Below are 24,607 nucleotides of genomic sequence, written 5' to 3'. Positions count from 1 at the left end.
TTCAGACGGCGCCCCGCCCCTGAAGGAGACCAATCAGCGCGCGGGGCTCATTAATAGTGACCACGCCGGCCCCGCCTCCGCCTCTCGCGGGGCCACCGCCCGCGCAGACCCAGAGCGCGGCCGCGGACGAAGATGGCGACCGCCATGTACTTGGAGCACTACCTGGACAGTAAGCGGCCCCCGCGCCCCCTAGGCCCACCGCCCTGGCCGGGCCGCCCCCGCCGCGTCCCCCCCCCGCCCCGCGCACTAGGCTCCACGTGCGGACCCCGGGGCACGTGGGGGCGGCGGGACGGCCCGGAGCCGGCGGGAGGGGCTGAGGCACGCGCGGGGCGGGAGGGCCCACGAGGGAGGGGCACTGGGGGTGCGGCGCGGGGTCCCGCCGTCACGGCCGCGCCAATTCCAGGTGCGTCACGGCGGGGCGGGGGCCGGCGGGTGCTGGGCGGGGCCAACGCGGCTCGGCCCCACCCTCCCAGGCTCAGCCCCGCCCACTTTCGCCATAGGCCCCATTCTCTCGTCCCTAGGACCCGTCTTCCTTGGCTGGGCCCCGCCCCTCATTCACTAGGCCCCGCCAACTTCGTCGTCGGGCCCGCCCTCTCCGCCCTGGCCCCGCCCTCTCTGTCTAGGCCCCGCCCCTCCGAGTCCCGTCCCGCCCATTCCCGGACCCGCCCCCACCGCGGTGACCCACTAAGGTGGTCGAGTCTCAGTCCCTTGGGACTCTGGGCCGGGTTTGGGGGGCCCAGGGCCTGAGGGTTCTGGGTTCTGTGCCTGTTTGTGCTGTGACCTGGGAGTCCGCTTCCAAGCCTCAGTTCGTGCATCTGCAAGGCATGATGGCGCGGAGGGTCTCTGAGGGCACCTGTCTTTGCGCAGGGGGTTGGGGGCGGTACTTAGACGTGTGGGTAGGATGTTCAAGGCAGTGGTCATCAGAGTGGGCAGCGTCCCGAGGCGTGCCACAGGTTGCACCCTCTGGAGGACTCCTGAGCAGGTGGTTATTTGCCGCATTTCACAGCGTGGGTGATGCTGCGTCAGAGGCTAAGTAGCTTGTCAAGGTCACTCACTGGAGAGTGGCGATCCCACGTTGGAGCTCTGCGGTCCGGCTCCAGTCTGGCCCTGGCGGGGGCATAGCCTGGGGATGCGCGCTGGTGGGGATTTTGCCTGGTAACTCTGGAGCCTTGTGCTGCACTGGGGTTTTCACTCATCCGGGCCTGGGCGCCCAGACCCCCACCCGAGGTTGCTGAGAGTAGGGAGTGAACCCCGGCTCCGGGGAAGGCAGTGGGGATCCAGCCCTCCCCAAGGGGGTCTCCCAGGCATGGCCCAACCTGAGCACAGCGTCCTGGGCCCGAGAGCACCGTGGAGGGAGGGGCTTCCCCACCATCGTCACTGGAGAGACCTACACCCAGGTGCCTGTTCTGGGTGCTGTGGCTTGCCCTCCTCTGACCCGGTGCCTGCCCAGGGGGCCCCAGGAGGAGGGTCTGAGGAACACGATTCCTGTCCTGTGAGGGACACCCATGTGAAGGCTTGCGGACGGAGGCCCCTGCTCACTCCCTGAGCACCTGCTGTGTGCCAAGAAAGCAGACACGACCCCTGTTTTCCTGGAACTGGCTCTCAAATGGGAGAGAGAGAGTTTTTAAAAGTTCCCAAAAGTTTAAAGGTCACAAAGGAGCCCAGCAGGTCTGAGCGTGCAGGGGTGGCGCTGTCTTGAGAGCCCTGGGAGGACAGCAGGGGAGCCCGCGGGGAGGCCATGGGTGGGTCTGTCCCGCTCTCTGCGTGAGCTGGGAAGCCCTGGGGCTTACGCAGCAGCTCTGTACAGTCCGAGCTCTTGGAGCGGTCATCTGCGGAGGGGGCCCGTCCTGGCTGCGGGCAGGTGGGGAGCTTGGCCTGGACCAGGAGCCCGGCCGTGCGGACAGGAGAGCAGTGTAGGGCAGGGTCCTTACCTCTGCTGTCCCGCACGGTCTGTTTGATTTTAAATAAACTCAAGTAAAATGAGAAGTTCAGTCCCTCAGTTGTACTGGCCCCACGTCAGGTGCTCAGTAGCCCCGTGTGGCCAGTGCGTGCTGTGTCGGGAGGCTCTGTCTTGGCATAAAGTTCTACCGCACAGCCCTGGTGGGCACCGCCCAATGCCCTGAGTTCAGAGTAGAGTGGGAGAAGAGCAAGGAGGACCCCGGGGTTTGGGCTTGTTCTCTGTTGTGGGGCGTCTGCACGGGAGGAGCGGCCTGGGGTCTGCGGTGGGAGAGTCGCACAGGCACCTTCCTCCCTCTGCCCTCTGTTCGCCTCTAGCTTCTCGAGTTTCTGACAAGTTCTGAAGCACGTCAGCCGATTACCAGTGTGAAATAGGGGAGGGCTGGATTCCCCACTGTCTTTAATGTTGGACTCGTGTCCCTGAAAAAAGATGCCTTGATTCTCCTGCTCTCCAAACTCTAAGAGAAACAGAAGCCGGAGTGGGCTTACTGTTTGTAGCCTTGAAGTATGAAGCTTGGAAGGTGGGGTTTTGTCCTGCTGTTGAGAAGCATGTGTCTGTGTTTCAGGTATTGAGAACCTACCCTGTGAGCTTCAGAGGAACTTCCAGCTGATGCGAGAGCTGGACCAGAGGACAGAAGGTGGGTTCAGACCTTTCAGAAGAGCCAGGGTGTGGGGAGCAGCTCCCCAAGTCCAGGAGCGGAGCACCGGCATCCAGGGGGTGGTGTACTGGTCTTCCAGGGACCTGGGGCAGTGGGGCTGCTGTCCAGCCTGGGCCGCAGGTGTTGGGTGGTGTGTCAGAGAGAGTGCTGAGTCTTTTTTTTTTTTTTTGGCTGCGTTGGGTCTTTGTTGCTGCGCGCGGGCTTTCTCTAGTTGCGGCGAGCAGGGGCTGCTCTTCGTTGCGGTGTGTGGGCTTCTCATTGCGGTGGCTTCTCTTGTTGTGGAGCACGGGCTCTAGGCACACGGGCTTCAGTAGTTGTGGCTTGTGGGCTCAGTAGTTGTGGCTCACAGGCTCTAGAGCGCAGGCTTAGTAGTTGTGGCACATGGGCTTTGTTGCTCCGTGGCGTGTGGGATCTTCCTGCACCAGGGCTCAAACCCCTGTCGCCTGCACTGGCAGGTGGATTACTAACCACTGCACCACCAGGGAAGCCCCTAGTGCTGGGTCTTTAAAGTAAACTTAGTCCCTTGTGTCCCTACACGTCTCCATGTCACATCTTTATAATCGTCATCCCCTCCCGCAGTCAAAATATTTGTTACCTTTTCTTTCCTTTAGAAGATTTTCTATTTTCAAACTGTGTACCTATTTTAAACAGTTAGTCCTTTTAGATCTTTTGGTATTTAACTCCCTATTTCTAAACAGTTCATTTTTGCTGCTATTTCTTACTTTATTTCCTTTTGGTTTTAGACTTTATCTATTCGTTTATCACAAAAAAGTGAAGACTTACGTCTCCAGTTGTGCCCTGCTCGGTTCATGCGCACACAGCTCCCTCCCCCTGTCTCCTGGGTGTAATGGACTAGAATTTGAACTGTGGTGATGCTGTGCTGTCCAGTGATGCTGTTTCTTTCCTGGGCTGCTGTGTCGGTAGTTTACCATATGCTATGCTCACATGCCCTGTTTGGAGTAACTGTCTTTTTCTTGGAGTTCTTAATTGCTTTTCTTGTTGGTTTTGTTTTCCTCGTTTTCAGGGTGCCTGCTGCACCAGGTTACCTGCCAGTTCTGTGTGTGCTCTGCATGGAGACCTCTCCTGGAGCCTCTGTCCTGCGGTCCCGTCCGGGCCGACAGTTTCCGGGCCTGCCGCGCACGCCTTGCCCTAGGTCTTCCTAGGCTCTCCCTTTGCTCCTCTTCGGCATGGAGCCCTGTTTCCTAGGCTGTAAACATACTACTTCTTGATTTGCCCGTTTGTTTCAGAGGAGCGTTTTCTCTGGGAGCTTCCAGAAAGAAATTTACGGCAGGGTAAATTTCTTATACCATCGCATGTCTGAAAATGCAGCAGTGAATGGTTTGGCTGGGTATAGAATTCCAGATTGACAGGCATTTCCCCCAGAATGTGGCAGGCGTTGCTGCATTGTCTCCTAGCTTCTGTGTTGCTGTTGAGAAGTCTGATGTCATTTGGGTTTCTCATCCTTTGAATATGTGATCTTTTTTTCCCTTTCCTGTTTAGAAGCTTTTAGGCTTTTCTCTTTATCCCTGAGGTTTTACATTTCATGGTGGTGTGCTTGGGTATGGGCACTTTTTCACTCATTGTGCTGGGCACATGTTTTGCAAGATTGGAATAGCTGTGGTTTTTCACTAAGGAACAGCTTCCTGACTAGTGAATGCAGAGGTTTCTTTTATGGTGAGATAAAGCATTTGTATTCAGAAATAAGCATAAACATTTGTCGATTGCTTAGCAAATAGCACGCGGAGAACCTCTCTGCAGATGGAGAAATGGAGCCTCTAGTGCCTGGGGGCCCGTGTGATCCTCATGAGCAGGCCCCCCTTCCCCAGGGGTACACCCTGAGTTTTCACCTGCAAGAATGGTTTTCTCACCTCTCTAAACCAAAGAGTTAAGAGTTGCGTCTGTCTTTGCCTTTAACATCAATGGAATCATACAGTGTGTTTTCCTTTGTGTCTTGCTTTTCTCGCTCAGTGCCACCTTTTGTGGGATTAACCGATGTTGTTTGGTTTTTTGTTGCTGGGTAGCGTTCTGTTGTGTGAACGGACCACAGCTTATTTATCTGTTTTACTGTAGATTGGACGTTTGGGTTGTTTTCTGTTATCTGCAGTCATGAATGTTTTCCCATGTATGCCCTGGCCTCTAAATCTTTAGGGTATGTACCTGGGAGTAGCCTGCCGGGTCATAGGTAAGGTGAGCACATCATTTATTATTCAAACAATAATAAATGGACTCTTCAAACTTGAGAGTCCAAGAGGGCACGATGAACCCTTGCTGGGGCAGCGTCATACGTTGGGACTGTCGTGGGCGCACTGCCCTGGTCGGGGTGTCTGCTTGTCTCGCTGATCCAGAGTGTTTGGGAAGGCGGTGCCCGCCACCGGCGGCCAGTGGGCCAGCCACTTCTTTGCTGGCACTTGTCGTTGTCAGGCTTTATTGGTTGCCAGTCTGGTGAGCGTGTCCTGGCTTTTCGCCCATTACTCTATCAGACAAGAAAGCCGAGATCGACATCCTGGCTGCAGAGTATATCTCCACGGTGAAGACTCTGTCTCCGGGTCAGCGCGTGGAGCACCTGCAGAGGATCCAGAGCGCCTACAGCAAGTGCAGGGAGTACAGCGACGACAAGGTGCAGCTGGCCATGCAGACCTACGAGATGGTGAGGAGGGGGGGCGGGGCGGGGGCGGGGCCTCCCCTCGGACGCGCTCCTCGCTTTCACGCAGCAAGGGGGAGGCTGCTCGGGAAACGGGGCGTCGAGGTGGAGGCCGGGCAGCGAGAGAGCGATGCCGCTAGAGAAAGTGCACGTTGGAGGAGTCCTCGTCCTGGGACCATTTCTGTGGTCTTGTGTCCTGTGCCCGTTTTGCTTGTTCATTTATATGTACTTTTAATGCTTGTTTTTGTCAGCTTTAGGTAAAGTCCTAGAATTGGTTTTGTCCAATTTCCTTTCAATTCCGCTTCTCTTGGGGTTTGCAAGGTGGCACAAAGCCGTCTGCGACGCACATGAGGTCGTGTAGTGAGGCTCCCGTCCTTGCCTCCCCCAATAAAACAGTGATTTTTTTTTTTTTTTTTTTTTTTTTTTTTTTTTTGCGGTACGCGGGCCTCTCACTATAGTGGCCTCTCCCGCTGCGGAGCACAGGCTCCGGACGCGCAGGCTCAGCGGCCATGGCTCACGGGCCCAGCCACTCCACGGCGTGTGGGATCTTCCTGGACCGGGGCATGAACCCGTGTCCCCTGCATCGGCAGGCGGACTCTCAACCACTGCACCACCAGGGAAGCCCTAAACAGTGATTTATTTATTTATTTTTGCGGTACGCGGGCCTCTCACTGCCGTTGCCTCTGCCATTGTGGAGCACAGGCTCCGGACGCGCAGGCTCAGTGGCCATGGCTCACGTGCCTAGCCGCTCTACGGCATGTGGGATCTTCCTGGACTGGGGCACGAACCCGTGTCCCCTGCATCGGCAGGCGGACTCTCAACCACTGCACCACCAGGGAAGCCCTAAACGGTGATTTTTTTAAAGCCTGAAATTAGTTGTGTTTGAGAAAGAATCCTCTAGGAGGAGACCTTAATGCTTATGTTTGGGACTTCGATGCTCCAAAGTGCTAAACCCTTTGAGTAATCAGCCTGTCTTCCAAGGAGTTAGGTGTGATCAACGTCCTTAAGACAGTCCGTTTTCTCTCTGACGTGTAATGAAGCTTAGGACTGTGGTTCATTTCCAGTCGGGGGCCGTGATGGACGGTGTTGGACGGCTGTCACCAGCCAGCTGGTGCTGTGACGTCCTTTTAGCTACAGGAGCATCCCCTCTGTCACGGGCAGTTCTGTGCGGTCCTTCCTTCCAGCTCCGTCCTGAACTCCATGTTCAAATGTCATTTTCTGTTGACGAACCTATAGCTCTTCACATTTTACGTCAGGATCTAGTATCCAAGGTCCTCAGCCCTTTACTTCATTGCATCTTACGGCTCTGTTTCTCATTGTTGCCTGCCTTCAAGGTTTTTTTCCGAGTAGGATTTATTCTGTTGATGGGGAACAGAATGTGGGGAGAAAAGACCCTTGCATCAAGTTGGAAATAGCAGGCCTTGTTCTAGCAGAGTGTTGTTACTTCTAGACTCAATTTAAGGGCCAGACAGTGCTTTCTGCTTGATGTCAGGAGCATTTGTGACCCTGAGGCGTTTTGCTCTGAGTTTCGAACGGAATGTGTGAGCATCCTTCTGTGTAGGTGGATAAGCACATCCGGAGGCTTGATGCGGACCTGGCTCGCTTCGAGGCGGACCTGAAGGACAAGATGGAGGGCAGCGACTTCGAAAGCTCTGGAGGACGGGGGCTAAAAAGCAAGTCTGTTAATTTTTCTTCATTTTGTTATTGTTAACTATGGAGTTCTGAAGAATTTTGTCTGATAAGTGTATTAGGAACATTATGGTAAATATCATATTTGGGTAAATCTTGTCCTGCTTCAGTGAAATCTGTGAACAAAGTTGTGGTCTTTATTGTTTCAGAAGGTCGAGGTCAGAAAGAAAAGAGGGGCTCCCGGGGTCGTGGCAGGAGGACCTCAGAAGAAGACACCCCAAAGAAGAAGAAGCATAAAGGAGGGTGAGAGGTGCTTTTTTTCTCTTTTTCCCTGAAGAACACCATTGGTATTTGCTCAGGATGGAAACACCGGTGACTGCTAAGGCTGAGGAAGTGCTTACCTGTGCGAGGTGTGCTGTAGCTTTTTGCTTTACCCATGCCAGGTGTGCTGCAGCTCTTCCTGCTTTGCCCGTGCCAGGTGTGCTGCAGCTCTTCCTGCTTTGCCCGTGTCGGGTCAGTTGGTCCTCACGGCAACTTGAGGGAGCAGCGTTGCAGTCGTGGAGACCGAGGCTTCAGAGCTCCTGGGTTTGCACCAGGCGGTCTGACTCCAGAACCCATTCTTGTAGCCACTGCGTGCCCTGCCTCTTAAGAGACACGGTGATGTTTGGTGCGGTTCAAGCTAAGCCACTTCCTAGTAGTTGAATACACATCTGTTGATCATTTTATATAGAAATACATGTTTTAGATGTATTCATTTTTAAGTTGTGTGACTGCATTTATTAAATATCCATGTCATTTAACTTGAACTTCAGAATATTTCATTTAAAGTACTCTCTCACTCGCTACCCCCTACCCGCCAAGATAGCTTCATAGAATATGAATGGGATGCTTCATCCTCCAAGATAGTGTAACATTGCTTCATAGGAGATGCTAAAATGCCAAGTGGCTTCTGTGGAGATGATTCTGACAGTTATGGGGAGAGTTCAGAAGAGTTAGTTTTCGACAAAAGAAAAGTTTTGGTTCTTAAACCTAGTGTTTAAACTTTTATCTTTAAAAAAAAACAAACCCCAAATAGTGTCTTTGTATTGTAAAGTAATGCACAGATGCAGAAGACCACACAACAAACGTGTGGTTTAACGAATTACTGTAAGAGGCACCTCCTTGTAATCGTTGCCTGGCCGGTGACTAACGCTCCCTGGGGGGCCCTTCCCTGTGCCCCTTCAGAATCACCACTTCCTCAGCTCCAGACACACACGACCCACACAGACAGGGTGTTCACTTCCATTCTTTCTTTGTAGTTTTGTCCCTGACACAGTGCACTCCTGGACCCTATAGTTTAGTCTTGTTGCTTTTTTTTTTTAACCTTTTAGATTAACTTCATTAAGGAATAATTTACATAACAATAAAATGTTTTCATTTTAAGTATACAGTCTGATGCTGTATTCAACTTCTTTAAAGTTATAGAACTAGTCAACCTTTCTATTTCTTCTTGAGTCAGTTTTGGTAATCTACATCTTTCAAGGAATTTGTTGTTTCATATAAGTTGTCACACTTACTGACATCAAGTTATTCATAATATTCCTTTATTATTCTTCTGATGTTGTAGGTTCTGTACTGATGCTCACTCTTTTAGACCTGAAATTGATGATTTATGTCTTCTCTCATTTTGCCTTGATCTTTTCAGAAAACTAGCTTTTGGTTTCATTGAGTTTTTTCCTCTACTGTTTGTCTTCTATTGCGCTTACTTCTGCTAATATCTTTATTCTTTCTGTCCCCCTACTTAGCCTGGATTTATTTTGCTTTTCTTTTTCCAGCTTTTTATGGTAGAAGTAGCTTAGTATGATTTTCATACTTCCCTTCTTTTCTAATATAAATATTTAAAGCTATAAACTTTCTTCTAATTACTGTTTTAGCTGCGTCACACAAATTTTGATATGTTATGTTTTTGTTTTTATTCCATTCAGAATATTTAAAATTTTCTTTTGTGATTTTTCTTTGACCCGTAGCTTATATAGAAGTATGTTTCTCAGCTTCCAAATAATTTGAGATTTTCCAGGTAACTTTCTAATTTCAATTTCTAATTTAATGTTGCTGTGATCAGAGAACTTCTGTAATTGAAATTATCTGAAAGTGATTAAGTTTTGGGTTATGGTTTATGGTCTGTTTGTCTGAATGTTCCATATATACTTGAAAGCAATGTGTATCTTCTGTTGTTGGGTGGATGTCAATTATATAACTTGGTTGACAGCACTGTTCAAGTTTTATGTATCCTGACAGATACGCTGTTTACTTGTATAAATTACTGAGAGAAGAGTGTTGAGATCACCAACTCTAGACATGGATTTGTCTACTTCTCCTCCTGCTTTGTGAGTTTCTGCTTCATATATTTTGAAGCTCTGTTACTTGGAGGTACATACACATTTAGGTTTTTTAGAAATAATGGACTCCTTTATCATTATTTATTTTGTTGTCCTTCTTTGTTTTGAAGTCTGTTTCGTCTAATATTACTATAGCCATTCCAAGTGTCTTACAGTGAGTTTTTACATGGTGTGTTTTTTCCCTTTTTCATTCTTTTACTTTCACCACATTTGTGTTTTCGTATTTAGAGTGAGTTTCTTGAAAGCAGCAAATAATTGAGTGTTGCTTTTTTATCTAGTCTGAAAATTTCCTTCTTTTCATTGCACTGTTTAGACTATTCAGATTTAATGTAATTAGTGATATGGTTGGATTTAAATTTACTATCTTGCTATTAGTTGTCTCCTTGTCCCATCTGTTCTTTTCCTGTCTTCTTTTGGATTAATCATGTATTTTGTCAGTATTCCACTTTTTTTAAGTGGGTGTCAATGGTATCTCAAAGAAGTCTTAGTTTTCATTTTATTTATTTTTTTGTTTTTTGTTTTTTGGCTGCGCAGCATGGCTTGTGGGATCTTAGTTCCCTGATCTAACCAGGTCCCTGACAGTGAAAGTGTTGTGTCCTAACCATTGGACCACCAGGGAATTTCTTCAGTATTCCATTTTAAGGACTATTCAAGTGTGTATACCCTGTTTCATTAACTTATCACAAAGAATTTCAAATAATATTGTACTATTTCATGTTTAATGTAAGAGCCTACATGAGTATTCTTTTGTTTTCTGCCTCCTGTCCTTTGTGCTATTATCAAAAATTTTACTTCTACGTATGACATAAGTCTCTGAATATATTGTTGTTATTGTTTTAGGTCTAAATCATTGCTTATCTTAAACATTTTAAAATATGAGAAAAAGTTTTATAGTTAGTCCATATATTTACCATTTCCAATATGCCCTTCACTTTAGGTAGATGCAGATTTCCATCTGGTATCATTTCTCTTCTGCCTGAAGAACTTTCTTTAACTTTTTTTTTTTTTTTTTTTTTTTGCGGTACACGGGCCTCTCACTGCTGTGGCCTCTCCCGTTGCGGAGCACAGGCTCCGGACGCGCAGGCTCAGTGGCCATGGCTCACGGGCCCAGCTGCTCCGCGGCACGTGGGATCTTCCCGGACCGGGGCACGACCCCGTGTCCCCTGCATCGGCAGGTGGACTCCCAACCACTGCGCCACCAGGGAAGCCCTCTTTAACATTTTTTACAGTGCAGGTTTGCTGATGGTGATGAATTTTCTGTTTTTGTTTCTTTGAAAATATCTTTATTTCACTTCCATCTTTGAAGGATATTCTTGTTGGATATAAAGTTTCAGGTTGACTTCTTTTTTTCTTTCATCACTAAAGATGTCCTGTTGTTTTCCATCTTGCATTGATTCTGATGAGAAATTAGTGGTAATTCTTATCTTTGTTCTTCTGTATATAAGTGGCTTTGTTTATTTTTGCTGCTTCTAAGGTTTCCATTTAGCAACTTGATTTTTTAAAAAATTTATTTGTTTTATTTATTTATTTTTGGCTGTGTTGGGTCTTCATTGCTGCACGCGGGCTTTCTCTAATTGTGGCGAGCAGGGGCTGCTCTTCGTTGCGGTACGCAGCTTATTTCTGTGGTGGCTTCTCTTGTTGTGGAGCATGGGCACTAGGTGCACGGGCTTCAGTAGTTGCAGCATGCAGGCTCAGTAGTTGTGGCTCGCAGGCTCCGGAGCGCAGGCTCAGTAGTTGTGGCGCAGGGCTTAGTTGCTTCACGGCATGTGGGATCTTCCTGGACCAGGGCTCGAACCCGTGTCCCCTGCATTGGCAGGCAGATTCTCAACCACTGCTCCACCAGGGAAGTCCACAGCAACTTGATTTTTAACAACTTAATTATGATGTGTCCTCGTGTGTGTTTTTTGTGTGTTTGCTGTTTGGAGCTCATTGAGCTTCTGGGAACTGTTAGTTTATAGTTTGCATGAAATTTGTAATTTTTCAGCCAGTTTTTCAAATTTTTTTTCTGCTCTCTTTTGTCCTTTTTATGGGACTCCAATCATATATGTGTGTTAGCTTGATATTTTCCTACAGATCACTGAGGCTCTGCTTATTATTTTGTCAGAAATTTTCTTTCTACACTTCCATTTGGATAGTTTCTATTACTTTATCTTCAAGTCTTTTCTTCCTTGTTGTCTAATTTAATCTTAATCTCCTTTAGTGAATCTTTGATTTAAGAAATTTTCCTATCAGGAAGTTCTGTTTCTTTTTTTATATGCTTGCCATTTCTGTTATTACACATATATTTTCCTTTATATCTTTGAATATATCATTTTACAACAGCTTTTTAAAAAACTTTCTCTTCTGATTCTGTCATTTCCAGGTCTATTTCTTTTTGTTGTTGTTTTAAAGCTGCTTTATTAAGGTATGATTGATATATAAAGAACAGTATATATTTAATGCATACATTTTGATGAGTTTGGCAGGTCTGTTTCTGTTGACTGCTTTTTCTCTGGTTGTAAATCACATTTTCCTCCTCCTTCACATGTCTAGTAATTTTTTTAAAATTTATTTTTGGCTGCATTGGGTCTTTGTTGCTTCACATGGGCTTTCTCTGGTTGCGGCGAGCAGGGGCTACTCTTTGTTGCGGTGCACGGGCTTCTCATTGTGGTGGCTTCTCTTGTTGCGGAGCATGGGCTCTAGGCGCACGAGCTTCAGTAGTTGTGGTGCACAGGCTCAGTAGTTGTGGCGCATGGGCTTAGTTGCTCTGCAGCATGTGGGATCTTCCCGGACCAGGGCTTGAAGCCATGTCCCCTGCATTGGCAGGCAGATTCTTAACCACTGTGCCACCAGGGAAGTCCATCTAGCATTTTTTTAAATTTTTATTTATTTAATTTATTTTACTTTTGGCTGCATTGGGTCTTTGTTGCTGCGTGTGGGCTTTCTCTAGTTGCTGCGAGCGGGGGCTACTCTTTGTTGTGGTACGTGGGCTTCTCACTGCGGTGGCTTCTCTTGTTGCAGAGCACAGGCACTAGGCATGCGGGCTTCAGTAGTTGTGGCTCACAGGTTCTAGAGCGCAGGCTCAGTAGTTGTGGTGCACGGGCTTAGTTGCTCCGCGGCATGTGGGATCTCCCCGGACCAGGGCTCAAATCCGTGTCCCCTGCATCGGCAGGCAGATTCTTAACAACTGCAACACCAGGGAAGCCCCCATCTAGTAAGTTCTGACTCATTGTTAAGACAGTGTCAGTGCTATGTGGTTGAATATCAGGATTTTGTTGTCTTCGTTTAACGGGTGTTGAATTTTAAAAATTCATTAAAATTTTTGTCACTAGTTTAATCACCTGTGGAGCAGCTTGATCCTTTGTGGGCACATTTTTAACGTTGGTTAAAAAAAGCCTTTTTCTTAATATGCCAGATAGTAAATATTTCAGGCTTGTAGGCCATATTGTCTCTGTTGTGACCACTCAACTCTGCTGTTTACTACTGAAAGCATCCACAGAAAGTGTGTAGATGAATGATGCGACTGTGTTTCATGAACACTTTATTTGTAGAAAAGGCAGCCAACTGCAGGCTGTATTTTGCCAACCTCTAGGTTAGAGCAGCCTTTACTCTAGGGTTGGTTAAACCCTCCTGCTAAGGTGTGACCCTTCTGTGTTCTCCTCTGAATGTATTTGGTGTTTGACGAGGTCTCTCCATGCTGGCTGGTTGGAACTTGAATGTTGCCCAGGCTGCGTGTGAGCTCTGGGAATTGTTCAGCTCACGGGTCCCTGGTATTCTCTGCCTGGCCTTGTGGATTGTCAGTCCGTGCACGGGCAGCTTAATCTTTAGCTAAAAACTCAAATGGATCTGTTTGCAGATTTCCGGAGTGCACTTCCTCTAGCTTCCTCCTTTCCAGCACCCTGCCCCCAAGTTCCAGCAGCCCCACCCTCCCTGAGCTTTGGGTTTTCCCTCCTAGACATGCAGGCTTTTGCTCCTCTCTAAGGACTGGCGTGTGGAAAGTACCTCCGGGCAGAAAGCTGAGAAGGTCATAGGTCTCACCTGGCTCGTTTACCTTCTCAGGATCGCTGTCCTGTGCTGCCTTCTGTGTAGTGTCTGGTAACTCCTACTTCAGGTGTCTTGTCCAGTTTTCTACTTGTTCATAGTAGGCGGGCAGTTCAGTACCTGTTATTTCGTCAGGGTCTTTGTTTAGGTAAAGTTTCTTTAATGCGTAAGTTTTTCTCCATCCCTTTCTTTTCTTCATAATTTTCCTTCTTGAAGGACCTGCGCTGTTTGGCTTGTAGCGTTCTCCAGAGTCTGGATGTTGCTGATGAGATGTGAACCCTCGCGAGAGCCTCTTTGTTGAGCATTTAGACGGTGCGTCTCCTTCTTGTCTGCTCTGCAGGGGGATCCTGGGGAATGCACTGACCTGTGTGTGTTCTTACTGAAGCCGGTTTTGTAGATCTGGCAGGACATTTAATGCTGGGCCATGAGACCTGTGTCAGAGGTGATTGAAAGCATCTGCCTTATGGGGGATGTTTGTTGACTGTGTGGGAACAGTTAGGCTGTGTCCGTTGCAGACGGATGAGGCCATAAACGTTACAGGTGACCCTTGAACAGTGTGGGGCTGGGGGCACCAGCCCTCCATGCAGTTGGAAGTCCGTGTATCACCTTACAGGCAGCCCTCTGAGTCTGAGGTGCCACGTCCGAGGGTTCATCCGACCACGGGTCACATAGCGCTGTAGCGTGTGCTCACTGAAGAAGACCTGTGTGTAAGTGGGCTCGCGCACTCCAGGCCCGCCTTGGTCAAGGGCCTGCCGTAAGTCCGCATGCACTGTAGTCTTCATTCTGGAGCCCCCATTTGATTCCTTTTTTACGGATTTTAGTTCCTTTTTGAAAAGTCTCCATATTTGCATCCCTGTTACTTACGTTTTCTTCCTAATGTGTGTTTAAAGCCCTTCTCTGCTAATTTTAACATCTGGGTCGTCTCTGCATCTGCTTCTGTCTGCCCACTTCCCTGTGGTTACCACTCCTGCTTTTTCACGTCATGTACTTGTCTCGTTGTCTGGCCTTGGAGGCACGTGGCGAGGGCTTGCCCTTCTTTGGTCCAGGCAGATGGAGCAGGCTTGGGGCGGGGTGGCGAAGGTGGCAGGGGGCCTCCCGGCTCCTGACGGAGAAGCCAGAGTGTCTGTTTTGCTGCCACAGTGGCTGTCTGTGGGCGGTGCTTGGCTTTCCTTCCTGCAGAGGCCTGGAGGAGGAGGCTGGCTGCTCAGAGACCAGGGATGTCACTCTGCAGCCTCTGCATGGCCCCAGGGTCAGTAAGTGGACTGTAGGGTCACGGCCGTGTGTCCGGGGTCCTGCAGAGTCGGTGTGGTCCCCAGTGGGCCTCCGGGCCTCGGCTGAGCACGGGAGATGGATGGCCTGCTCCCTCGGCTGCTGCCTCTTCCTCAGCCCTAGGGCATCTTGCCTGTGTCACTGCACAGCTGTCCAGTGTCTTTGAAGTGTGACCTCACTGTCGGGTTTGTCTTCCACCTCGTGGTGGCAGCAGTGTTCCGCGCCTTTCTGCTCCTTCCTGCTTAGGGCTTGGGGGCGTGCCGGCCTCCTCTGGGGATGAGCAGGTGTTCTCCTGTGTCCCTTCCTCTCCATGAGCCCCCTTGGAGGGACAAGACCCTGGCTCCCTGGTGCAGTGGGAGGCTCCCTGACGAGTGCGTGCCTGGCCGTGGCTCAGACCTCGGGGATGACCCGGGTGTCTCACCCCGTCTCTGCGGACGCGCTGGAGCCGGCCGGGCCCGCAGCTGCCCCTCACTGAGGGGGCTGGCGTGCACGTCGCTGGCTGCTGTTCGTAGCGCTGGCCGCAGCAGCGGCAGGTGAGAAGGGGTAGTCAGGAGTGGCAACGTTGGCAGAGCCCTCGGTAAGTCAGGCTGGACCCGGCGCTTCTGCGCGAACCGTTTCCTCTCCACGGCCACCCCGGGCGGTGGTGCCATGACTGCCCCAGTTTACAGACAGAGGGGGCCGGGGGTGCTGAGGCCCGCCCTGAAGGCCCGCTCTGCTGTGTGACCGGGGGCACCCTGTCCCCGGGGGCCATTGGGGCAGGACGGGGCCGGGACGGTGTCTGGAGAGGACAGGACACCCACGGGCCGGGTGCGGGCCAGTGTACCCCGTCTGCCGGTGCTGTGGCTTCACGGCCTGCCTTGGGGTGATGCGGTTCCAGGGTCAGAGGCAGGTCCTGTCACCCTGCGGGGCCAGGCGGGGGGGCCACCCGAATGGCGAGCGCCAGACCTCGGGTACGTCCTTGCCGTCTGTACAGCCCGTGAGCCAGGCAGGATCTGCGTGCGGACGCGGGGGCCGTTCCTCCCGAGGATGAGTAGCCGTGCCTGTCGGGGGGCGTGTCCTGAAGCGCCTGGGACGCGCGTGGGGGGCGAAGCGTGTGGGGCTCCCTGGGGTGGCTGGTGAAGGGTGCCCACCACGTCCCGGGGTCCGGAGCGAGGGGCAGCACTGCTGCCTGAGGGGTCGCCCTGGCCTGCCCCAGGGATGGGCTCGGCCAACAAGAAGGGCCCTCGTGGGCTCAGCCCCCGTGACCTCCTGGCCGCTTCCCTCCACCCTCCCACCCCGGAGCCCCCTCCAGGTCAGACTGGAGGAGCGGTGGTGCGGGGTCCCAGGCCTGCTTGCTGGCTGGAGGTGTTCTCGCTGGGGGGTCCCCACAAGCCCTGCAGCCTCTCCTACTGCCACGGCAGCTGGAACTGTGCGGCGTGGTCGAGCCTCAAGTAGAAGGCTCGGAGCAGACGAGGCGAGGTCTGTGCCGGAGGTGGGAAGCACCTCAGGAGAGGCCTGAGTCTGCTGGTGGGTGGCTGCCGCGGGGGTTTGCACTGATTCCCCGGGGGGCGCCTGGGAGGGAGGCCCCTGGCGGCAGGACAGGACCCTGCGGGCGGTGACACAGCGCCCCAGCCCGAAGGCCTGCTCGTGCCTGTGCCTGAAGCAGTTTGAAAGCACAGGGGCCGGGACGCGTTTCCGTGACGTTCCCAGAGACGGAGAGCAGAGCCCACACAGAGGGAGGGCCCTGGGTGGCAGCTGCATGGGCACCGAGCATACTTGTGTCAGGGACGGTGGGCGGCCAGGGCACCTCGCTGGGCCGGGAGGCAGGTCGCAAAGGCACAGCGTGTTTCTAGACTCTGGTGCACAGGGAGCACGTGAGCAGTGAATCCCTTTGGGGACCAGATTTTCTTCGTTTCCTTCCGGGTCAGTGTATTCAGATGGCCCGGCGGCCGCCACGTCCTAGCTTTCCTTTTGCCGTGTTCCTCGTGTGACTTGCTGTGTTTGGTTAGCGAGTACGCATTTGAATCTGCGCCTGTACTTTTTATTTTGGGGGTGGGGGTGGGGGAGGGAGGGTTTTCTTTCTGTACTGGTGGGAACATACTGTTTGTCTACACCAGCCTGAGCTCACGGGTTTTGTTTTAAATAACGAAACACATGAGAGTCGATTCCACGAGCCCTTCCCTGTGTGCGCTGCAGAGCCGCAGGCAGCAGATCGGAGGGCGGTGTGGACAGTGCAGGGGTCTGGCTGGGCTGTGGGTGGAGCCCACAGGGCAGCTGGGGAGTGCAGGGCGACAGGCCGCTTCCCTGGCGTGGGTAGGTGAGGGCGGCCCTGCTGACAGTGGGCAGCTGGGTGGGTGGTGGTGGGCTCCTGGGGGTCAGGACCAGGGCAGGGCGAGGGGGGCAGGGGCTCCTGTGGCTCTCGCGGCGAGGCGGTGGCCCTTCTTGTGGGGGAGGTGCCGGGCGAGCTGGCGGAGCCAGGGCTGCTCAGACACCTGGGCTGCCTGGATGGGCTCAGGTGGGTTCTCGGATATTGCCAGGTGTCCGCTGGTGGTGGTGGCGTGTGCCTGCCCCGGCCGGGGAGAGGCCGCGGGAGGCTGCGGGGGCTGACCCAGGCTGGGGGAGGAGCTTGGGGAGCAGGCCCCATCGGGCGGGGGGCCGGGGCTGGGCATGGTTCCTGTCCCTGGGGGGACTGGTCTGGACGCTGAGTAGTGAGCGCCTCCCCCCGACACCCTCCCACGCCTTCGTGCACGGCCTTGTCTGGCGCCATCCGGGGCAGCTCGTCCCTCTACCCCCCCACTCACCGCTGTTGTTTCCGCGCAGGTCGGAGTTCACCGATACCATCCTGTCGGTGCATCCCTCTGATGTGCTGGACATGCCCGTGGACCCAAATGAGCCCACCTACTGCCTGTGCCACCAGGTGTCCTACGGGGAGATGATCGGCTGTGACAACCCGGATGTGAGTGGGGCCTCGCTGAGGGCTGGGGCGGCGTCCTCGGGGCGGGTGGCGCCCGGGTGGCACCCGGAGTGCGGGGCTGACCACCACCTCCTTCGCCTTGCAGTGCCCCATCGAGTGGTTTCACTTCGCCTGTGTGGACCTGACCACGAAGCCTAAAGGAAAATGGTCAGTATGGGCGCCGGCTTTCCTGGAGAACTGGGTGAGCGGCTGGGCTGGGGGCCTGCCTGCCGCCACTGGTCGTGGTCCCCGGGGCCGAGCTGCAGGGGACACCCACCCGCCTCACGCGGGGTTGCGGCTTTTATTACGTTTGCACAATGTAGGGACCCGTGAGCAACATGGGTTTGAACTGCTTAGATGCAGATATTTTTCAATGGTAAATACTGCTGTGCTCCGTGATTCCCAGTGGGTTGGATCTGCGGTGTGGAGGAACCGCGGGTATGGACGGCCGACTGTAAGTCGACTGTGCAAAGAGTCGGCGCTCCAACCCCTGCCTTGATCGAAGGTGACCTGCACTTTCTGTTCCCCCAAACCACGGCCATTCTGACTGTTGAGTGAGGCAGAGATGATTACAGATGCAAACAGAGAATGAGGAGTTCTTCCCCGGGGAGCTTTGACGAAAGACGAAGAACGTTAACTAGGTCTTGGCCAGGCGCAGGCCAGGCACCCTTAGTGCCGCGGGCTTTCCGTTCCATCGAGAAGACGTGCCACGGGTCATGGCGCCGTCTATTCTGTCCTGTGTTCAGTGGGCAGCGGCAGCTTTAGTGTGCATAGAAATCTGGTTTTGCTGACCTGCGCTGAAGCGAAGTCCCGGGAACAGGAGGCGGGGAGGGCAATTTGAGTTTGACTGGGACATGGTGGGTTCGAGTTGTTTGTGGGACTTCTGGGTGGAAGAGTCTAGTAGGCACTGGAAAATCATTTCCTTCTGGGAGGAGAGGGTCTGCCCACCACTTGCTGGGAACAGGGCGGGACGCGCAGAGCCGGCCAGGAAGCCAGGGCGCCGCGGCCCCAGCCCGCTGCTACCTCCCGACTTCCCTGGGCTCCCCTGGGAGATGGCAGAGAGCAGGCTGCTTCCCGCCTAGGTCTGAGACCTGAGCCCGTGTCTGGGAGTCTGCACACCGTGGTCGCTGGTGCAGCGTTGCCCTCCACCCCAGGGCCTAGCAGGGCCAGGCTCACTCGCTGGCCTGGACCAGGTGCTGGTGGCCGGGGCCGGGGCAGCTGCATCACACAGGATCAGCTGCCTCCCTTCTGTTACGGGGCTGCCAGGGCCCAGGAGGGACCCAGAGCAGCCCCCTGTGTCTCTGGCTCTGGAACCTGCTCGCCCAGGGCCACCAGGGCCCGCTCAGCCCTGTGGGGCGGGCGGGGCTCTGCTCCTCTGCCAGGTTAAGGGGCCCCGCCCGACTGCCCGCCTCCAGTTCGGTCCCAGTGGCGGTGTCATCGCACAGGGAGGACCCGTGAGCTTGATCCAGAGGAATGCCCGTGTGTAAGCACCATGCTGCTCGCCGACCCGAATCTTATCCACCGACTTTAGAACAGACGTGCTGGACGGAATGGCCCGCATGGGGGCTTTTCCCCGATGGGAAGGCTGCGCTCTCTGCGTTTGTGGGTCTCTGTCCTGGTGCCGTTTCAGCAGCGTCCAGCCATCCTGGAAACGGGGTCTGGCTGCCCACGTGCAAAAGGCCCCTCACTGTGCCTTTCTCATCACAGGTTCTGTCCGCGGTGTGTTCAGGAAAGGAGGAAGAAGAAGTAAGGAAGAGGCGGACGCCCGGACCCGAAGAGCACGTTAATACATCCCTTCATTCACGTCGCAATATTTTATCTTCATTTTAAAACGACCTTGTTTCCAATGATATTTAATAACTCAATGGCCAGTTGTAATTCTGGATATTTCCTAAAACAAACAAGCCACCTGAGCCCTGTTGCCCAGAGGAGTGCCCCTAGGGGACTTACCACAGTGACTCCATTCTCATGACTTTTCGTAGAGACCCCTGGCCCCAAGCATGGCGGTCACAGCGAGTGGCCCCAGGACTTTGAGGGGTGTGCGTGCCTGGTACACTGCCATCGCTTTGCAGCTGGAGGTGTGAGCCCTGGTCATCTGTCTGTGGTTTCCCGGGGCTGCTCCCCGAGAGCCCGGCACCACTGCAGGCGCCTCTGACCCTCACTGAGAGCGGTGCATGTGGAGCCTGGTGACGAGCCTGGGAGGGGCCGGCTCTCCCCGGGGTGGGCAGGGGTCTCAGCTTCGCTGTGCACTGCCTTTTCGTCTGGACTCCCACTTCCCTCCATGAGGGGTTTACTTTCTGGAGTAAACGTCTCTCCATTAGCGAACGATAAGAGACGGCCCAGCAGACGGGCTGATGTTCTGTTTCCCTGGGAATTCCTGGCGTTTTTACTGTGAAGATGAATTATCGTGGTAGCATGAAGATAGTGGTCTGTGTGAATATGGAGTGAGTCCAAGCCGCTAGGGGCTGATTTGAAACCTGTTCATTTGCACAGCAGATGAGCAGCTTAGATCGAGGAGACAATTTTGTGATGTGATTTGTGAATTTCTTGTGCCACAATAGCAATTCTGGATGAAGCTAGGAAACTAGAGTGTCCTTTGTCTTTAAACAGCATTCACCAAACCGACTTTGAACCGTCTTTTTGGTAACAGTTGGGGGAGGTTGCGTACCTTTGGTGTGTTGATTCCGTGTGTCATGATGGTCCAGAAAGCGTGACTTCTGCAGGTGTCCTCGGACTTGAGAGCCTCCGGCGTGCATTTACGGAAGGGGAAACCTGCTTCTGTGTTCAGGCCAGAAGTCCATGAGACAGACTTGGGGCTGAGATTCCCAATTTCGACGAACCTTGTTTTCTTTATAAGGAAGGCCGTCTGGAATGATACACCTGCTTCCTCCTGAGGCCTTGTTACTATAGATGCTCCTCCTATTTTCTGATATTCACCAAGGAGAGGAAAGAAAGCAGAAGGGAACCTGTGAGGCTGTGTCCTAGACGGGGCCACTCCCCGCAGAGTTAGTTAATATTCAGCAGATGAAAGTGGGGTCTGGCTGGGGTCTGCGTCTGAGCTTCCCAGTGGGGCTTCGCCTGCGCCCCGTGTCCAACTCTGTCCTTTCTGGAGGGAGCTGACGGAGTGGCACTTGATCCCAGATGACCGTGGGCAGGTCGGTTCAGCACGTGTGGCCTGTCCAGTCTCGGGCCGGGGGTGGGGTAGGGGGTCGGCCGCTGCTGCAGCTTGTCCCTGGGGGATCCCGGAGCCACACGGCTTTCTAGACCCGATGCCATTCTGCTGCCCCAGAGAAGGGGGGCCGTGTCCGGACGAGTGCTGTCAGCACCCTCAGTCTCAGCATTGGCTAGAAACCCAGGGGCGTTGGTATTTAATAACTTAGGGTTTTGTTAATACAGGTGTTTAAGGATTGTGGGGAATAAATGTGGAAAAAAAAATTTTTCTTCCCCCTTTTACCAGTTTTTGTGGAGAAGATAGGTAAGTACAGTAAGCCGTGGGGATTCTTTAGAAGCTAATTTAATATTTGCACGTCATCTGTGAACACTTCACACCCGCTGTTATTGCGGGAAAGCGATGGTGTTTGTGGATGTGGGTTGCTGGCTGATTCAGTTGGGATTCTCACCTGGTTTCCTGAGGTCGCGGTCGTTTCCCAGGCAGGATGACCGACTTCTCTGTCTTAAGCTTTTGTTTAAAGTCCGATGGTACCATCCTGCTTGTCACTGTGTAACATCCCACATGTGGACCTTTTTTTTTTTTTAAAGTTTCTGTGCTTGTATGTTTCTAGTGTTTACTTTTTGCTGGTTACAATAATATCACCAAAATAATATGCACGTAGCTTAGGAGAAAACGGAAAACAGGAGCAGAGTAGAAAGAGTCCCCGGAGCATTGTCTGGCCTCCCCGAACACCAGTGCTGCCCGTGACAGAAGACACTTGGTGGCCATGTGGTCGGGAACGTCCTGGCCCGAGGGGTCGGCTGGAGCCCACGCCGCTTGCGGTGTCGTCTGAGGCCTGCCGCCTTCATCAGGATGCTCGCCGGGCTCCGGGGCTGATGCTGGAGGCTGCTCTGGAGCCCCGCCCGACCATCACCTAGGTGGAGGCTGCCCTGGGCGTCGCAGCATTTCTGAGCAAGCGAGAGTGCCGGCCCTCTGTGGCCGTGGGGCTTACTTGTGAGGGAAGAGGTTTCTCGTGCAGAGGAGAAGCAGAGTCGTTCCCTTGTTTCCACTGCTGTCTTATCTGTCGGCAGTTGGAGAAACATCCTCTCATTTTCCTGCAGGAGAACTCGTGCTGCACCAATAAAAGCAGGTGTTAAACTGAGCCCCCCGCCCCTGTGGCCAAGCTCGTGGGGCTCGTGGCTGGGACGCATACACCGAGGCCTGTGTGACTGTCCCCACTGGAGGCTGGGCCCCCGAGCAGGTGGACATGAACCTGGTGCTGGCAGGGCCACGTGAGCCGGGTGGCTTCCCGTCTGCCCAGGGCAGCAGACGCCGGACGCAGCCCCAGGCAGCAGTGACGGGGTGGGTGTGAGGGAGTTGCAGGGGTGTGTGGGGACAGTGGCCAGCTGCGTGTCAGTCCTGCCTCCTGACCCATCGCTGGCAGCCCTTGGCGAGGACCGCTTCGAGCAATAACGCTGTCTGAAGAGCAGCTTCCCCGTGTAGCCACAGCCAGGGCCTGCCCTGGTGCGGGGCTGGGACACTTGTCATGGCGTGGAAGGTTTCAGGTTTTCCTCAAGTTTCAGTGAACAGTGGTTGGTCTTCATTACCTGTGTCGAGAGGAATTTTAAAATAGGACATCTAAGAAAAGTGTTCTCGTTCAGGAGAGAGTTCTGTGAAGTTCCTTCCTAGTGTGTATCTGTGGTGTTCATCATACCACATCTCATCCAAAATGATGCAGCTTTAACATGAATGTTACATTGTATTTTCAAGGAATTATTGATGTTCTCTTTGTAAAGGAAAGATAATATTGTAAATCTTTTTATTAAATAATGTAAAGATGTATATCTGTATTTTTGGATCATGTTATAGATTATGGATATATTGTTTAATGAATAAAGTATTTTTTGGAACATTTGAGAATGCATCCTTTCGGGAAACAATAAAACTTCATCGTGTCCGGAGATGAGAAGTACATCCTGTGTGGCATTTTGAAGGGGATGTGCAGTGGACCAGAGGGGGTGTGTCACTGCCACCAGCCTGGGCAGGACCCCCGGCCGCACCTTGGTGGACAGCCTTGGGCCTCAGCTGTGTCGTGGCGTCACAAGTTGGTCCCCAAGCTCACAGGAAAGATAAAGTGGTTAGAGTGCTGTGGGTTGCTTTCTAGAGGCTTAAGGCGCTTCCTTTGGAACAGAAGTTTCACCCTCTAGGCCTGCTTGGGCGCCAAGGCCCTGTGGGAACTAAACAACTCTTAGGATGTTCCCTTGACGAGTTCTAACGGTCAGGGTCCAGAAACCCAGCCTGGTCACAGTGGGTTGGGAGAGCACCGCCAGGCAACCATTTTCCAGATGAAGCCTGGTTCACAGACTCGGGTCCGTGGCTGGAGGGGAGCCTTCGGCTCTGGAGGAAGGCCTGTGACTTTCCTCTCCCTGCACCATCTTGCTCCACGCACACCAGGGCTGCCTGCCTGGGAAAAGGAGGCACCAGCTCTTTGTTTTGGGGGTGGGGTGCTAATCTGCACTGGTGCTGATTCCCAGAGGTCCAGGATGCCATCGGTCTGGTCAAAGTGAGGGCCCACGGCAATCAGGTGGTTAGGTAATGTTTGTCTGGATGGGTCCACAGGCCCCTCTGTGGTTATCTTCCCAGTGCCCGAGTATGTCATTGAAATAGACGTAATGGCTGGCAGGATGGCCACGTTGACCTGTGGAGTGAGGGTCGTCACGGTAGGAAGGGCCAGGTGGAAGGCCTGGAGTGTCCTCTCCCTGCCAGGGCATAATCCAAAGGCAGGATGTCTCCTCGCGGGAAGGTCAGGGGTGATGTTCCTAGCGCACCCCATTAACTTACCTGGGAAGAGGTGGGCAGGTCTTACGGAGTATGGTTTACTGAAGATGTGGGTGAGACCCCGCTGCAGCTGCTGTTCCTGCAGGGCCTGGCTACCAGAGCAGCACGTGCGCTCTTGGCAGGCGGCAGGTAGTTGCTGATCTGGCCAGTGCCCATATGCAGGGGCCACCGGGATCTTTGTTCTGTTGCTACTTGGTCGAGCTGGCAGCACACCGTCGCGGCCCTGCCTTGGGCCACGTACACACGCGCGCTCTCTGCAGTCCCCGGGCCACGGGTCGCCATCCTAGCATCCCACAGAACATCCCTCCTGTCTGCCTCACCAAGAACTCTGGGACTGATGAGCCAGACACGTACTGGAGATGCCTTGGTAGGACACGTGGGGGCCAGAGGGTGGGAAGAGAACTCTACTCTGGGTACTAGGGACTGTGTTAGTTATTGTAACAATGTAATTGAGGGTATTCCAGGGCTGAAAGAGCAAAAAGGGAGCACTGAGGTAACAGTCACTGGAGGAAGCGGCTGCCATCCCTAAGTCGGCGAGGGGCGGGGGCAGGGTAGGGGGAGGAAGTTGGAGTCTGGGTTTGGCTGCTTGGAGGAGGGGCGCTGATTAGGATTCAGAGCTCGGAGGAGGGCCGGCCTCACGGCCACCTAGAGCAGGTGTTACTTGGGTGGCCCTGGGCCTCAGGAGCCCCGGGAAGGGGTGCCCCATGGAGCTGGGGCACCCCTGAGGGAACGTGATGCGGCTGGGAACTGGCACCCGTGCTGCTGGGGTGAGGAACATCCCTCAGCCCGGAAGCTTCCCCCCTCCCTTTGTCCCCCTTGGGTGGATGCACTGGAGCTGCAGACGGCAGCCCAGCACCGGGCAGGTGCAAACCTGAAGGGGCCGGAGGAGGCAGCAGGCCGGAGAGGCTTCTTCCCTCCTGGTGTGGTTCAGGCCTTCCTGCGGCCGGGTCACCAACCCAGCCCAGCTCCTCTGAGGCCCCATCACTAAAGAATGCTTGGGCAGGCAGCTTCTGGAGCTCCTCGGGTTCGGCCTGCCTGCAGTGCGTACCTGACCTGCAGAGATGTCTGCCCTTCTGCCAGAGTGGGGGCCAGGGCGTCCCTGGGGCAGAGGAGGGGGGTGAGCCAGAGTCCCCT

At 53.4% G+C, this 24,607-nt stretch overlaps 1 protein-coding gene across 1 annotated transcript; it reads left to right on the top strand.

The window, feature by feature from the left end:
• Positions 1-76: 76 nt before the first annotated feature.
• ING5 (inhibitor of growth family member 5) lies at positions 77-22,547 on the top strand. Its single transcript, XM_033859376.2, has 8 exons — positions 77-169; positions 2,523-2,594; positions 5,096-5,262; positions 6,818-6,929; positions 7,095-7,188; positions 17,352-17,487; positions 17,591-17,652; positions 19,192-22,547. Exons 1-8 carry the CDS (start codon positions 133-135, stop codon positions 19,232-19,234), a joined length of 723 nt encoding a protein of 240 aa, XP_033715267.1. The 5' UTR covers positions 77-132; the 3' UTR covers positions 19,235-22,547.
• The last annotated feature ends 2,060 nt before the right edge of the window (positions 22,548-24,607 follow it).

The sequence above is a fragment of the Tursiops truncatus genome, chromosome 7, assembly GCF_011762595.2.
Source record: "Tursiops truncatus isolate mTurTru1 chromosome 7, mTurTru1.mat.Y, whole genome shotgun sequence".
Classification (NCBI taxonomy): domain Eukaryota; kingdom Metazoa; phylum Chordata; class Mammalia; order Artiodactyla; family Delphinidae; genus Tursiops; species Tursiops truncatus.
Note: the sequence above shows the minus strand (reverse complement) of the source record. Positions and strands in the feature narration are given on the sequence as shown.